Source organism: Myotis daubentonii, chromosome 18, assembly GCF_963259705.1.
Source record: "Myotis daubentonii chromosome 18, mMyoDau2.1, whole genome shotgun sequence".
Classification (NCBI taxonomy): domain Eukaryota; kingdom Metazoa; phylum Chordata; class Mammalia; order Chiroptera; family Vespertilionidae; genus Myotis; species Myotis daubentonii.
In genome coordinates, this window is record NC_081857.1 from 28,951,177 (window position 1) to 28,966,190 (window position 15,014).

Sequence of the window (15,014 nt, forward strand, 5' to 3'; positions counted from 1 at the left end):
CAACCAATCAGTATGTCTCTCTCACATCGTTTCTCTCTCTGTGTCTCTCCCCCTTCCTTCCACTTTCAATGGAAAAATATTCTCAATTGAGGATTAACAAATAAATAAATTCTGGAGAATTTTTTTTTCTTCTTTCTGTACTTTTCTTCATATTTGAGTAGCTTTTACAGTTTTGTTATCCCAAAAGGTCACAGTCTGCATTTTCAACCAGCCCCATCTGGTCTAATGTAAAACTAGTACATCTATTGTCCATTACATTCGGGGTATGAAACAACAGGCTTTTTTCTATACATATTGTAAGTTGCTAGAAAGGAAATAAGGTAGCAATGAGAAGTAGCCCCACAGCATGACTTCTGTTTTTGTAATACAAAGTAACTATTATAAACAAAAGGATTCCAGAAAATATTTACAGTACTCAATTATCCATTATCTGGAATTTAATTAAATCCAAACCAACAGAGAACTAGAAGACATTTTTGAATGAGATGATCTTTGCTGTAATATAATTTACTAGAAGCCCAGCGCACGAAATCGCGTGGCCCTGCCCACCTGCGAGCCCACCACCCCCTGCCACACTCAGCAGCCCCGCCCACCCACACCAGTCTTTGGTCTTATGGCATTAGGGCCACAGGCCTTTTTATAATATAGATTGAGCTGAAATTTGCACTAAGCAGCCTAGCTACCTAAATAAGTTCCCATCTCTCATTGTTCAATGAAAATTTTTCTCATTGCCCATCTAACATTTCTCATTATGCATCTAACATTTCAAGCATATATGCTATAGCTTTTATATTCCAAGTAATTCTGAAAGTATCTTCTGATCCCTGCCTTTACCCCCATTTCTAAAAAATATTTGCATTTGTCATAGCCCTCAAAAAGAACTTAGATTTTTTTTTCTAACTGTAAATTTTGAGGATTCTACTTTTTCATTTGAGTTCATACTTGTCTCCCTTGTATCATTTAGCCCTTCTACTAAACCTTGTATTCTTTTGCAGATTCTTCCCGACAAGCATTGGCAGCGCCACTTTTGAACCTCCCCCCAAAGAAGAAGTAAGTTTACATGTGTGGGAATCATCTGAATTTCTTTTTAAAGTACCAAGTATACCAGATTGACACCTGGCTTTATGTTCTAGGAATGCTGATTATTATGAGAAGATATCTGATCCCCTAGATCTTTCTACCATAGAGAAGCAGATCCTCATTGGTTATTATAAAACAGTGGAGGCTTTTGATGCTGACATGCTCAAAGTCTTTCGGAATGCTGAGGTATTTCTCACTGACTTCAAACACAGATTTTAGAAGTTTGTTCTGAAGAACTACTCTGGGGATTTTAAGATTTTTACCCTCTTCTATAAACCTTCATATTTCTGGTTAAGAAAGCCAGTAATTTTTTTGAGTACCCTTAGGGTAAAGATACATGGTACTAAATATTATAGAATCTTGTATAGTAAAGACATTGATGTGACTAAAATGGAAATTAAGTCATACTCACAAAAAAGCAGTTTTTGTAAAAACCTAATTATTAAACCTTTATATTTACATAATACGGACATTTTACTACATTTAAATCGTATCCACAGTTTCTTTCCTCAAAACAATAAGTATATGTGAAATACACAGAAGTATTATAGGTAAATAGTTGTAAATGTATCAAGAATGGAATTGAGGGGTACTATGTGAATACATTTTAGAAGAGGTGAAGCTTTGGGAATGGAGGACATCTGTAACACTGTCAACAATTAAAGAAAAAAAAGACTAGATGAAGCTTATTAGAGAAAATGTGATTTTAAACTGATTTAAAGGAGAGGATGGAATACTGTATGGTACATAGAAGAGGAAATTATTCCGTGATTTTGAAATACCTTGAAGAGGTATTTGAAGGATAAAAGGCTATTAGATTATGTACTTCTATTTGTAATACTTTAAACAATAAATAAAATTTTAAAAATAAATAAAACAATTACACTTATTGAAATTTTTTAATAAAGGTTACTAGATGAAGGAAGAATTGAGGTTGAAGACAAGAAATGAGAAAGAAAAACAGACAAGTGGGCAATTAGGGCAATCCTGAATTATAACATGTTTTTTACTGAAACCCAGCTTTCATATATATTTAAAGCTTATAGCTCTGTCCCTAATATCTGCAAGACAAAGGTAAACCAAGAGCTTCTCCACAGCATTATTCTTGTGACGTTAATTCACATTTCATGGTCACTGTGTAGTTTATCACGTGGCCAGTAAGGGAGTGAATGGCAGAGCAGTAGGAAAAATGGAAAAATGCCATGCAGATCCTAATGGTGATTCATTTTAGTTTAGTTTAAGTTGTTTTCAGATGCCTGGCACTATATTTGATGGCATTGAAATTCTGTTAACCAAGATGGGAGGATAAAAGAAAATCCTGCTACCTCTTCAAGTATATTTTTAAGCCACATTGAGAAGACCAAACATGACTTCTTTCTTCTGCTTTCTTCAGAAGTACTACGGGCGTAAATCCCCAATTGGAAGAGATGTTTGCCGCCTACGAAAAGCCTATTATAACGCCCGGCATGAGGCATCAGCCCAAATTGATGAGATTGTGGGAGAAACAGCAAGTGAGGCAGACAGCAGTGAGACCTCAGTCTCTGAAAAGGAGAACGGGCATGAGAAGGATGATGATGTTATCCGCTGTATCTGTGGCCTCTACAAGGACGAAGGCCTCATGATCCAGTGTGACAAGTGCATGGTGAGGGTCAGGAGGGGAAGCAGAAACCTAGCCCCGATGACCGTGGTGACCATATTCAAAGAGGCTGCCCGTGCTCTGGCGGCTTGGCAGCTTTTTATGAACTTTAACTTTGTCTTGGTTTCTGTTGCCCCCACTGTTCACCGTATTGCTTTTCTCCTTTTGTATATCTGTCTCTCTCATTTTATCCTTCCCTTTTCCTGCCTCCCATTCTTTCTGCCCACTTCCCACTATACATGTCTTGGATCAAGAAAAATGATGGTATTTAGGATAGTGCTTTACCTTGCAAAACTTTAGAGGTACTACACTCTGTATAACATTAATACAGATGGAATGTGGTTTATAGAGCTCCTGACGAAGAAGTGAAGGCCTGGATTTGAACTTTAGTATTCCAATTTACTGAACTTGTTATCTTATGGAAAATGGAGCTATGAGTAACACATAGGATTGTTGGGAGAATATAATTAAAGATAAGTAAAAATATTTTGTAACTGTAAAGCCTTTCACAATAACTATATCATTGATATATGTTATTTAGTAAGTAATAGTTTGGTACTATGTTCATTCTCCCATTTTCTATCCATCTTCCCATTTTATTTGCCCAGATCTATATATTGTGAACCAATCTGTATACTTGTGTTCAGAAGAGTCCTTACTCCTTTCCCCCTATTTTATCATTTATCTCTAATGTTTTACATACTTATCCCTTAGTTCATTCCTGTTTTACTTTAGCCTCTCCTATTTGTTAAATATTTACATCTTAGCACCCAGGACTTCTCTCAGTAAGTCTAAGACACCCTGTCCCCCCCAACTGTACTTTTTCCCCTACAGGTGTGGCAGCACTGTGATTGCATGGGATTGAACTCAGATGTGGAGCACTACCTTTGTGAGCAGTGTGACCCAAGGCCTGTGGACAGAGTAAGCGGCCCTCTGATAATACTCTGATCTAAAAGTAGGAGATGTAGTATATGATATTTTATCAACCCTGCTCCTAATGTACTGAATTTCCTTTGATAAGTCACTCAACCTCTGAGCCTGTTTCTTTTTTTTTTTTAATATATTTATTTATTGATTTTAGAGAGGAAGGGAGAGAGAGAGAGAGATAGAAACATCAATGATGAGAGAGAATCATTGATCAGCTGCCTCCTGCACGCCCCCTACTGGGGATCGAACCCACAACCCGGGCATGTGCCCTTGGCCAGAATCAAACCTGGGACCCTTCAGTCCACAGGCTGATGCTCTATCCACTGAGCCAAACCGGCTAGGGCAGCCTCAGTTTCTTATACTTTACATTGAGAGTAATAATTCTGCCCTTCCTTTCTTAGGAGTGGGATCAAAGAGAAAATAAAGTAGCTAGAAATATATGGAAGGAATGGTACTCTATAACACTATGGTGGGTTTTTGTGTGTATACATTTGTTTGTTTTTATTGATTTTTAGAGAGAGAGGAAAGGAGAGGGAGAGATAGAAACATCAATTAGAGAGAAACATCGATAGGCTGCCTTTTGCACGCCCCCTACTGCGGTTCGAGCCCGCAACCATGTGCCCTGATCCAGAATCGAACCTGGGATCTCTTGGTGCATGGGTTGATACTCAACCACTGAGTCACACCGGCCAGGCAAAACTATGGTTTTTATCAACAATCAGCTATTTATAAAAGAAGTAGCTTGTAAAGTCCAAAACTTGAGTACTCTAAATACCACTTGTGTTAGGCAGTGTTTAAATGAAAAAAGCACTGGACTCAGAGTCAGCAAAGGTTAGCCTTAGCCAAGTACTCCAGGAAAGACTGTCGATTAATTTGCCCAAGTTATTATATGGGCCTTTGGTCTTAGCTCTGCCATATTTATGTCTGTGATATTTTTTTTTAACAGTGGTGCTGGTGTTATTTTGAGTAGAGAGTTCTTTGTTGTGAGGGATGCATTGCGGAATATTTGGCTTCCATGGCCCTTGGGCACTAAATACTATAGTAACCTCCCCCAGTTGTTGTGACCAAGTTCCCCTTCAAATGCTCTCTAGATGGTACAGAACCACCACACAGTTAGTGCTTCATGGCATATAGTTTGGGGTACTTAGCCTGTCCGTTTTGTCCTCTACCTTCATTTTCCAAGTTGCTTTCATCTTTTATTATATATCTGTGATGTATTGAAATGACTAAACAGTAAATTTTACTTGGTTGGGAATTCTTAGTTTTAGTTATCTGCCTCTTGAATAGAGATCAGCAGGCTGGATGTAGTAGGCCCAGCCCTTATCCATTGGCTTTGTGCTCTTATCAGGAGGTACCCATGATTCCTCGGCCCCACTATGCCCAGCCTGGATGTGTCTACTTCATCTGTTTGCTCCGAGATGACTTGCTTCTTCGTCAAGGTGCGTACACGGGAGCTGACCCTACGTCAAAGCAGACCTTTCTGAATAGTAGGAGGTGTCAGCTGTCTGCATAATAGTCATTGTCTCCATATGACCATTAGTAGCAATGGAATAAAGCTTTTTATATCTTTCAGTCCTTAGGCTTACATGCACTTCTTCCCCTCCACCAGATAAAACTAATGTGGCGAGAACAGGGTCTTATAAAGCTAATTATAAGACTAGAAAGGACGTGTAGGATTCTAAAAGATGGAAGACCTCCCTCAGCTCATTCTCATAGTCTAGAGTTGATTATCACCATTAGACTGCTGGTTGAATTTATTGTTTTAGATTTTAACTTCTTTCTATGTAGACCTGGAGCCAGACCAATGGATGCCTAATAGAATTGATGCAGAAATGATTTTAACCTCCTGTGTTCTCTGCCTTCCTAGGTGACTGTGTATATCTGATGAGGGATAGTCGGCGCACGCCTGATGGCCACCCAGTCCGTCAGTCCTATCGACTGTTATCTCACATTAACAGAGATAAACTTGACATCTTCCGAATTGAGAAGCTTTGGAAGAATGAAAAGTATGTGTGGAGGACTTACCTCTTTTCTTCCAGCTGTGCCCCATCTGCACAGAGCTGAATAAGCACTAGGATCTTGCTAACCAGCTAAACCTCTCTCTTCTCTTTTTCTGTTTTTAGAGAGGAACGGTTTGCCTTTGGCCACCATTACTTCCGTCCCCATGAAACCCACCACTCTCCATCCCGTCGGTTCTACCACAACGAGCTGTTCCGGGTGCCGCTCTACGAGATCATTCCCTTGGAGGCCGTCGTGGGGACCTGCTGCGTGCTGGACCTCTACACGTACTGTAAAGGTAAGGGGTCCGGGCAACGTCAGAAATCACCTCCTATCGTCTCTGTTTCATAAAAGATTGTCCAAGGCTAGTCAGAGAGCTAGACTGTATTTTTTTCTTTCTTTTACCTAGTGGTTGGTATTGAATAATGTCAATTCTCTTTTATTTTTTTTTTCTGTAATACTGTATAGTTAGCACTTTGTTAGTATTTGTGGGATAAAGTGTTCATTGCCAGATGTGCTTTCCTTATTTATACTGCCTTTCTTTTCCCATAACTTCCCCATATTCTGCTCTGTTTTTCCTCCAAATCTTTCTTCAAAAATCCCTGCAGCACTTTATGTACATTTCTGGTTTCTTTCCATCCTATAGTATCCTCAACATGCTAGACACCCTTTTTCCTTTCTTGTTGCTAGTGTCTGAGAATTCTCCTTTCTCCTGCAGTCACCAAATGCTTAGTAATAGCTGCAGTGTTTCCCTCTTAAAGAGTCTAACTGCTCTCTCAATGGTGTGGGGTAGTCTCTGGGCAGCTCGGGGAGAGAAGGGAAATAGGGTTATTTAACAGTGTTTGGACCCATAGGAAGACCCAAAGGAGTGAAGGAGCAAGATGTGTACATCTGTGATTATCGGCTTGACAAGTCAGCACACCTGTTTTACAAGATCCACCGGAACCGCTATCCTGTCTGCACCAAACCCTATGCCTTTGATCACTTCCCCAAGAAGCTCACTCCCAAAAGAGATTTCTCTGTAAGTCTCCTTTCTCTCCTAATTGTACATGTCAGGACAATGTAGTTCATACATGGAATTCACAGAGTAAGAATTCTCAAGTGGCATCCTGTTTCCATCCCACACTCTGGAAATCTTTATTTCTGTTTGGGATGTTTGAGCAGCATAAATGCATTTATTCTGCATTTCCTGGCATGAGCTGTGTCTCAGGAAATTTTTTATTTCCTGATTACACGTTAGTCGTTTTTTTCTCTTTTTTCTCTCTCAACTCTTTAATCTAATCTTTGCCCTTGAGCCCCATATTGTAGGTTTTTTTTGGTTTTTCACATCCATAATTTTAAGAAGCAAGTAGAATCAAGAACGCTGAGAAACCTTTTGTGAAAAGTATTCAGTGCTTTTCCTTTTTGTCCCTGTATTTAAAATATAAGGCATCATTATATAAAAATTTCAAAGTACAAAGCATTAAGAAGAAAAATTATAAGCCCTGGCCAAGTAGCTCAGTTGGTTAGAGCAGGGGTCCTCAAACTTTTTAAACAGGGGGCCAGTTCACTGTCCCTCAGACCATTGGAGGGCCAGACTATAGTTTAAAAAAAAACTATGAACAAATTCCTATGCACACTGCACATACCTTATTTTGAAGTAAAAAAACAAAACGGGAACAAATACAGTATTTGTATTTGCATGTGGCCCGCGGGCCGTAGTTTGAGGACCCCTGGGTTAGAGGGTCATCCCAATACCCTGGGGTTGCCACTTCAATCTCCCGTCAGGGCACGTACAAGAAGCAACCAATGATGCAGGCTCCTCCCCAGCCTGGGCCTTGGTCAGGGCTCGTGCAGGAGGCAACCAATCAATGTGTTGTCTGTCTTTCCCTATCCCACTCTCCGTAAAAATCAATGGGAAAATATCCTGGGGTGAGGAGTAACAAAAAGAAAAAGAAGCAGCAACCAATGAATGCATAGATAAGTGGAACAACAAATCAGTGTTTCTCTCTCTCCCCCTCCCTTTCTCTCTCTCTCTTTCCCTCTCTTTCTCCCTCTCCCTCTCTCTTCTTTTCCCTCTTCTTCTCTCCCTCTCCTTCTCTCCCTATCTTTCTGTCTCTAAAATCAATAAATAAATTTTAAAAATATATACAACCATGCACTACATAACAGTGATGGCCCCATAAGATTATAATGAAGCTGAAAATTTTCTGTCATCTAGTGACACTGGAGCATCATAGCTCAATGCATTGCTCAGATGTTTGTGGTGATGCTAGTGTAAACAAACCTACTGTGCTGCCATTCATAGAAAAGTATAGCACATACAATTGTATACAGTACATAATACTTGATAATGATAAATGACTGTTACTGGTTTATGTATTTACTATACTGCACTTTTATAGTTATTTTAAAGTGTACTGTTTCTGCTTATTTTTTTAAAAATTGCTGTAAACAGTATCCCATGTTATACCAGCAGCAGCCTTACTCATCTCATGTTTACATTTTTATTGCATCATTTTCTCATGCTTGATTTAAACTTTGTGTTGTTTTATAAGCTTGGTATAGCCTAAGTGTAAAGTGTAGTGTTTATAAAACAATAGTTTACAATGATGTTCTAGGCCTTCACATTCACTCCCCATTCAGTCACTAACTCACCCAGAGCAACTGCCAGTCCTGCAGCCTCTATTCATTGTAAGTACACTATACAGGTGTACCATTTTTTAATATTTTACACTGTATTTTACTGTAACTTTTCTATGTTTACATATACAAATACCATTGTGTTACAGTTGCCTACAGTATTCAGTATAGTAACATGCTGTTATATAGGCTTATATCCAGGAGCAATAGGCTAGCCCAGTGGTCGGCAAACTCATTAGTCAACAGAGCCAATATCAACAGTACAATGATTGAAATTTCTTTTGAGAGCCAAATTTTTTTAAGCTTAAACTATATAGGTAGGTACATTGTTATTAACTTAATTAGGGTACTCCTAAGGCTTAGGAAGAGCCACACTCAAGGGGCCAAAAAGCCGCATGTGGCTCATGGGCCGCAGTTTGCCTACCACAGGGCTATACCATACAGCCTAGGTATGTAATAGGCTATACCATCTAGGTTTGTGTAAGGGCATTCTATGATGTTCACACAACAACAAAATGACTTAACCATGCATTTCCAATCATTAAGCAGCACATGACTGACTGTATTATCCCACTACCCAGAAAATAACTACTGTTAGCATTTTTATTATCAGCCTTTTTCTTATTGTATTTTTTTCTTTTAAATTGTTGTGAACATACTCCTCTGATTATTTTATGCCATTCATCATTCCGTAAAGATTTTGGTCATCCATTCATCTATTTGCTATAATGAAACCCTGGATTAGCTCTTCTCATCCTTCTGTCTTCTTGTAATTGGGCCTGTCAAAATTCATAGCTGTCATCCTGGAATGCTTAGAGGTAATCTAGCCAGAAAGCAAACCTTTATGTCCCTGTTTTTTCTATTATTAATTTCATATTTCTCTAAACAGTATTTATTTTACATTCTTTCTACCCACAACCAAGCCCTGACTCTCATCTAGATTTCTCTGGTCCTTCTTGCTCAGACAGCAGCTCACTGATTAGCTTTGAAACCCCAACCTTAACTGCTTAAAAGTTGGGATGGGGCAAAAAGAACTGTGAGCCTAGCGGCCTACAGATTAATAGAAGTACTGAACTTCTGACTTTAAAACATAGTCACCCAGCTCGTAAGGGCTTCAGCCCCATTTTTTTTCTTCCTTTACCTCCTCACCTGTCTATCGTGAGTTAGCCCCAGATCGTATGATCCAGCTTTGTCAGCTTCTAGTGTACACTCACTGCTTCCTTTTCTTTTCTGCAGCCTCATTATGTCCCAGACAACTACAAGAGGAACGGAGGACGGTGAGTCCCATAGGGATATGAAGAGCCTAAGGGGTTTTTACCAACAACCCCTAAGATTGGGGGTTCTCTGACAGAGTAGCCCAATGTTGTGCCAACAGTAAGGGCAGAAAGGGAGATTTTGCAAGGATTACAGATAGAGAAGAAGAGAATTTGGAACAGAACTCCATACAGATTAAGAAAAGTCTCTTTTTTAGATGTCTGCAAGCTTTGCCCATTACTCCAAAGTTTATCAACTTTTAAGACCATTGTCAAGGCACAGTTTTAGCTGAACAGTTTGAGTTTGTAATTTTTATTTATGTTTGCTTTGCATATAATGGATATTCTTAGAAAAAGAGCACAAAAGTCTTGTCTTCTTTTTCTGTTGAATGGTGGCATAACAACTGCTTTACCTACTTCAGTAGCTTACCATAAGGGAAAAAATACTGGATAATAGATGTGAAAAATTTTAGGAAAAGTAAAAACTTTATTTAAATACTTACTGTAGTTGGACTACAAAGTTGTACCATACTTCTTCTCTATACTCATGAAGCATTCAGAACTAGCTAAGCAATTTTACCAGCTCTGGTATATTTTATGAATTTGTTGGATTTCTGAAAGAAAGAAGAAAAATTGAACTTTACAAATCAAAATTAAATTTCAGAGAAAAGTAATTGTTTGTTCAAATAATAATAAAGTGAAGACCAGAGCCAAGTTCCTGACCTATTGAGCCACGGCTGTAACAGCTTGGCTTCAGGGTCTCAAGCTACCCTGAGGTCTCTTCCCTTCATGCCCTATCCAACCCCAAGTGCCCTTCTCAGCCTTACTCTAAGTTCACGTATCCTTCTGGCAGATCGTCCTGGAAGTCTGAGCGCTCAAAGCCACCCCTAAAAGACTTGGGCCAGGAGGACGATGCTCTGCCCTTGATTGAAGAAGTTCTGGCCAGTCAGGAGCAAGCAGCCAACGAGATGCCCAGCCTGGAGGAGCCAGAACAGGAAGGGGCCACTGCCGAAGTCAGTGAGGGCGGAAAAAAAACAGAAGAGAGTAGTCAAGAAGCTCAGTCAGCCTGTACCCCTGAAGAACGGCGGCATAACCAGCGGGAACGACTCAACCAGATCTTGCTCAATCTCCTTGACAAAATCCCTGGAAAAAATGGTAAGAAGAATCAGGCTAAAATCTAGGATTTAAGGTAAATAGAAAATTAGGGAGATGGAATGAAAAAAACAACTTCTAACTACCGGTCCGGAATGGAATGTATTCTAAGAAAGTGGTATAGTTCTTTAATGGGCCTGCCTTTAGTTATATTTGGGGAATAAAACTGTGGGAGGTGAGATGCTCTCCTTCCTAGAGACTAGCTTTTATACCTAGCTGGAGGAAGGCCTAAATTGCTTATAGGTCAGAAAAGCAATCATTGAAGTCCTCTGATCTGAGAACTCAGATCTGGAGTAAGGAGTAGGCCAGTGGTATTTGATCAGCCTCCTTGGTTCTGTTTTCAGCCATCGATGTGACATACTTGCTGGAGGAAGGATCAGGCAGGAAACTGCGAAGGCGTACTCTGTTTATCCCAGAAAACAGCTTTCGAAAGTGAACCTCAAAGAATGAGAACCTCAAGCATCTGAGATCCAGTGGAGCTAACAGTCCTGCCTCCTGTTCTCTGAGTGTAGACAGGAGTGGGAAGGGTCCATCCAGCAAGGGGAATGGGGCCATGACGTTAACATTAGGTACTTAATAAACCTTGGAGCTTGTAGAGAGGAAGAGGAAGGGGATCTGTCTAACCAGTTCAATTTAACTTGTTTTCCTCTCCATGGCTTCATCCAGAAGGTTAATAATAACGTAGGGAGGAAGGCAGAGCACATTGAGGATGACCAAAACTTTTTGGTACTTTATAACACTTGCCCCTCCCCCAGCTTGGGTTTTTCTGTCATCCTCTGATCCCACAAGCACTGCTAAGAAGCTGCTTCCTATACCCAGGTATAACTCAGAATCCAAAGGGGTAGGGCCAGGAACCCCACCACCTACCCCATCTGCTTTCTGTAGGCTCCAAGAGCTATCCCAGACACCTGAGACAGAAACAGTAGCTGGGGCCTCTTTCCAGATCCCCGATGAGGAAAGTTTCTCCTTTCTTGCCCAACAATGTCAAAGTAAAACATGAGTTGATAACTCAAAGCACTTGTAACTGCTGCTCCTCTCCCTACATCTACTCCCCAAAATAGAATCATGGAATAGGGAAGGCCCCCATGGGGTCAGAGGGCACAGTACTTAGAATTATCTTCGTTTTAACCTGCCGAACATATTTTTTTCTGACGAGGCCAGGCCTCCCCCCAGCACATGTACAGTTTATGCACTGTGGTTTGTGTGTGTCTGCTGTGCTGTGCGAATGAAGATTCATTTCAAAATAAAATCATTTTAAAACCTATATAAAAATGAACTCTAACCCCCACCAAACAAAAATCACTACAAAACTGTTGAACAGTATTCACCTATCAGAGTATTTGTTGTGAGTGTAGATTATCAATTCAAAACACTACTCTTGTTTTCTTAATTGTACAGTTTTCAATTTTTATCTCTTAAAGAGACAGTGTATTCTCCCTACCCCTAGTTCCATCTTTCCTCCACCCTCCTGATCATCAGGAGGGATATCCAGGGTGTTCCTTCCTTCCCATTCTCTGGGCCAGAAGTTACCAGACAATAATGTCTCTTTAAAAATAAAATTTAAAAAGCTTTGCTTTGTTGTCTTCTCAGACATACATATGCATATAAGTTTTAGATGTTCTTATAAGAGAAAAAATGTTTTTTAAATGTGCCAAGTTGTATGTGTATATATGTGTGTGTGTGTGTGTGTGTGTGTGTATACACACACACATATGTGTGTGTATATATATGTGTGTGTGTGTGTATATATATATATATATATATCTGCTGCGTGATTAGCAAGCAATACAATAGTAAACCAGTCCTCATTACTTTTTTCTAATATTGGACCAATGCTGTCCTAATTGTACATTTTCCCTTATGATGACGACACTCTGACTTGTTTAGGTAGAAACATTGACCACCTTCCATTCCATTGAATCTTTTTTCCTTTTTCTTCTTTCTGTGTCAATCTTGAGGAATAAACAAAAGAGACCGGGGATGCCAAAGATCCCCTTGAGCAGAGAAAAAGCAGAATAAATATTTTATTAAAGAAAAAAGAGAATTAAGAAAATAATTTGGAGTATTTTCTTACTGTAGAGAAGCACTGTACATTACTGAGAGACCTGGGTATAAGATACTCACGTGTGGAGCTGGAAACATCGCATGTCCAAGCCCATTTGAGTGGTTTCTTTTTTGGTTTTCATTTCAGGGAGCCGGGGGGGAGGGAGGTGGGGATAGGGGCACTTTGGGAGTCTCCTTTTAGTCAAAAGCAGGAAAGTTACAAGAAAGAGTTTAAAATTCAATATTTCCTTTAATAGTGTTAAACACTAAAATTTTAAAAAAGACAAAAAAAGAAAAAACTTTGTAATATGTGTGAACAGAAGCAAAAGACACTACGCTCTGTCATTTTATCTTTCTTTTGTTGAAAGACTAAAAACTGAAATGTTTTTTAGACAATCAAATGTTAGGTAAGTGCAAAAACTTGTTTTTTTCTTACTTGTGTAGAGATTAATGCCTTTTTTATTTTTCAGTTATTTTATAATAACGAAATAAAAAGATCCCCCTAGCTGCCAGGTGGGTTTTGGTGTTTGAAATGCGGGGCAAAGCACTACATCACTGCAAATAGATACAGTTAGTCTGCATGTCTGTAGGCTGTGTGATTGCGGAAAATATAAATGCTGCTAATATATTTCCTTTTTACAAAAGCATATCTAAATAGATGATTGTTTTGATGTTAATCTTTGTAAATTATGTATTACCAATTTTAACATTGGATGTAATTGCATAAAAAGCTTGCATCTCAAATCCTTAAAAGTCTAGTATTAAATGGAAAAAACTTTTCCTAACTACAGAGTGGTGAGCTTGCTATTTTTTCCTCTTTCCTATCCTCCATTTATCTTCCAGGATCTTCTCCATCCTGTTTCCAAAAAGATCTTTTTAAAACCATATCATCAGGCCCTAACTGGGTGGCTCAGTTGGTTGAAGCATTGTCCTATACACCAAAAAGGTTGAGGGTTCAATTCCCAGTAAGGGCACATATCTTAGGTTCCAAGTTCAATCCCTGGTCAGGGTGTGTACAGGAAGCAGCTGATGGATGTTTCTCTCTCTCTCTCTCTCTCTCTCTCTCTCTCTCTCTCTCTCTCTCTCAAATCTGAAACTTTAGAAATCATTGCCCCCCCCCAAGAAAAATCAAAGTAGTCTTTCATATCTACTGTTTTATAATTTCAAACATTATAAAAATAAAACTCTTGCAGTGGCAATTTGTGTAAACTTGAGTACTCCTAATATAACTAGGAATCCCCAGAGGCTCTCAGAATCTAGTTGGTGAAACATCACCCTAGAAAACATCTGAAATGCAAACTGAGGTCAAAATTGAGAGGGCAGCTAAACACAAATGCAAATTTAAAGCAAGGAGCAGATGATATGAATTGGCCAGGAATGGAGTTTAACAATAAGTCTTCAACACCCTAGCCAGTTTGGCTTGGTGGATAGAGCGTCAGCCTGCGGACTGAAGGGTCCCAGGTTCATTTCCGGTCAAGGGCACATGTCAGGGTTGCGGGCTCGATCCCCAGTGGGAGGTGTGCAGGAGGCAGCCGATCAGTGATTCTCTCTCATCATTGATGTTTCTATCTCTCTCCCCCTCTTCCTTCCTCTCTGAAATCAATAAAAATATTTTTTAAAAATAAGCCTTGCCCTAGCTGGTTTGGCTCAGTGGATAGAGCGTCAGCCTGCGGACTGAAGGGTCCCAGGTTCGATTCCGGTCAAGGGCATGTACCTGGGTTGCAGGCACATCCCCAGTAGGGGGCGTGCAAGAGGCAGCTGAATCGATGTTTCTCTCTCATCTATGTTTCTGACTCTATCCCTCTCCCTTCCTCTCTCTAAAGAATCAATGAAATATATTTTTAAAAATAATAATAATAAGCCTTCAAAAATAACAAGTATGAGACACTTGAGGCTATTCAAAGCCTGCTCCCGAGTAGTCACAAAGCTTTGATCTGTTTTATCTCCCCTCTCCTATTACCTGCCCATTGTCCTCTCCAACCAAGTTCTCCAAAATGAAGGAAAACTTCCAGATATTTTTTCCCTGTATTTCACTTCATAGTTTTCACCTTCCCCCTAACTTTTCTCTTGCCTGGTTATAATTACATCTTTATTCTTCTAACCTTTTAGTTATTTTCCTCGAGGCAATCATTTATAATGATTTCCTATCCCATCCTCAAAGCTCCAGAGCACCTTAACTATTCTCATTTCGGAAGACCAAAACTCATTAACTCCTAACAAAGATATAAATGTCAAGTTATTGTGCTTTCTGAAATTGTATTACTGCAGAATAGTAATGTTAAATAGAAAACAATCTGTCACTT

At 39.5% G+C, this 15,014-nt stretch overlaps 1 protein-coding gene across 1 annotated transcript in view; it reads left to right on the plus strand.

Moving 5' to 3' along the window:
• ASH1L (ASH1 like histone lysine methyltransferase) overlaps nucleotides 1-13,499 on the plus strand; it is a 120,854-nt gene extending 107,355 nt beyond the window's left edge. Inside the window, 11 exon segments of the mRNA XM_059675176.1 lie at nucleotides 996-1,050; nucleotides 1,134-1,266; nucleotides 2,474-2,722; nucleotides 3,551-3,637; nucleotides 4,992-5,082; nucleotides 5,511-5,649; nucleotides 5,767-5,939; nucleotides 6,496-6,662; nucleotides 9,500-9,540; nucleotides 10,370-10,671; nucleotides 11,013-13,499. Of these exon segments, the coding sequence (XP_059531159.1) occupies nucleotides 996-1,050; nucleotides 1,134-1,266; nucleotides 2,474-2,722; nucleotides 3,551-3,637; nucleotides 4,992-5,082; nucleotides 5,511-5,649; nucleotides 5,767-5,939; nucleotides 6,496-6,662; nucleotides 9,500-9,540; nucleotides 10,370-10,671; nucleotides 11,013-11,104 (1,529 nt within the window). The 3' untranslated portion in view covers nucleotides 11,105-13,499.
• Nucleotides 13,500-15,014: the final 1,515 nt, after the last annotated feature.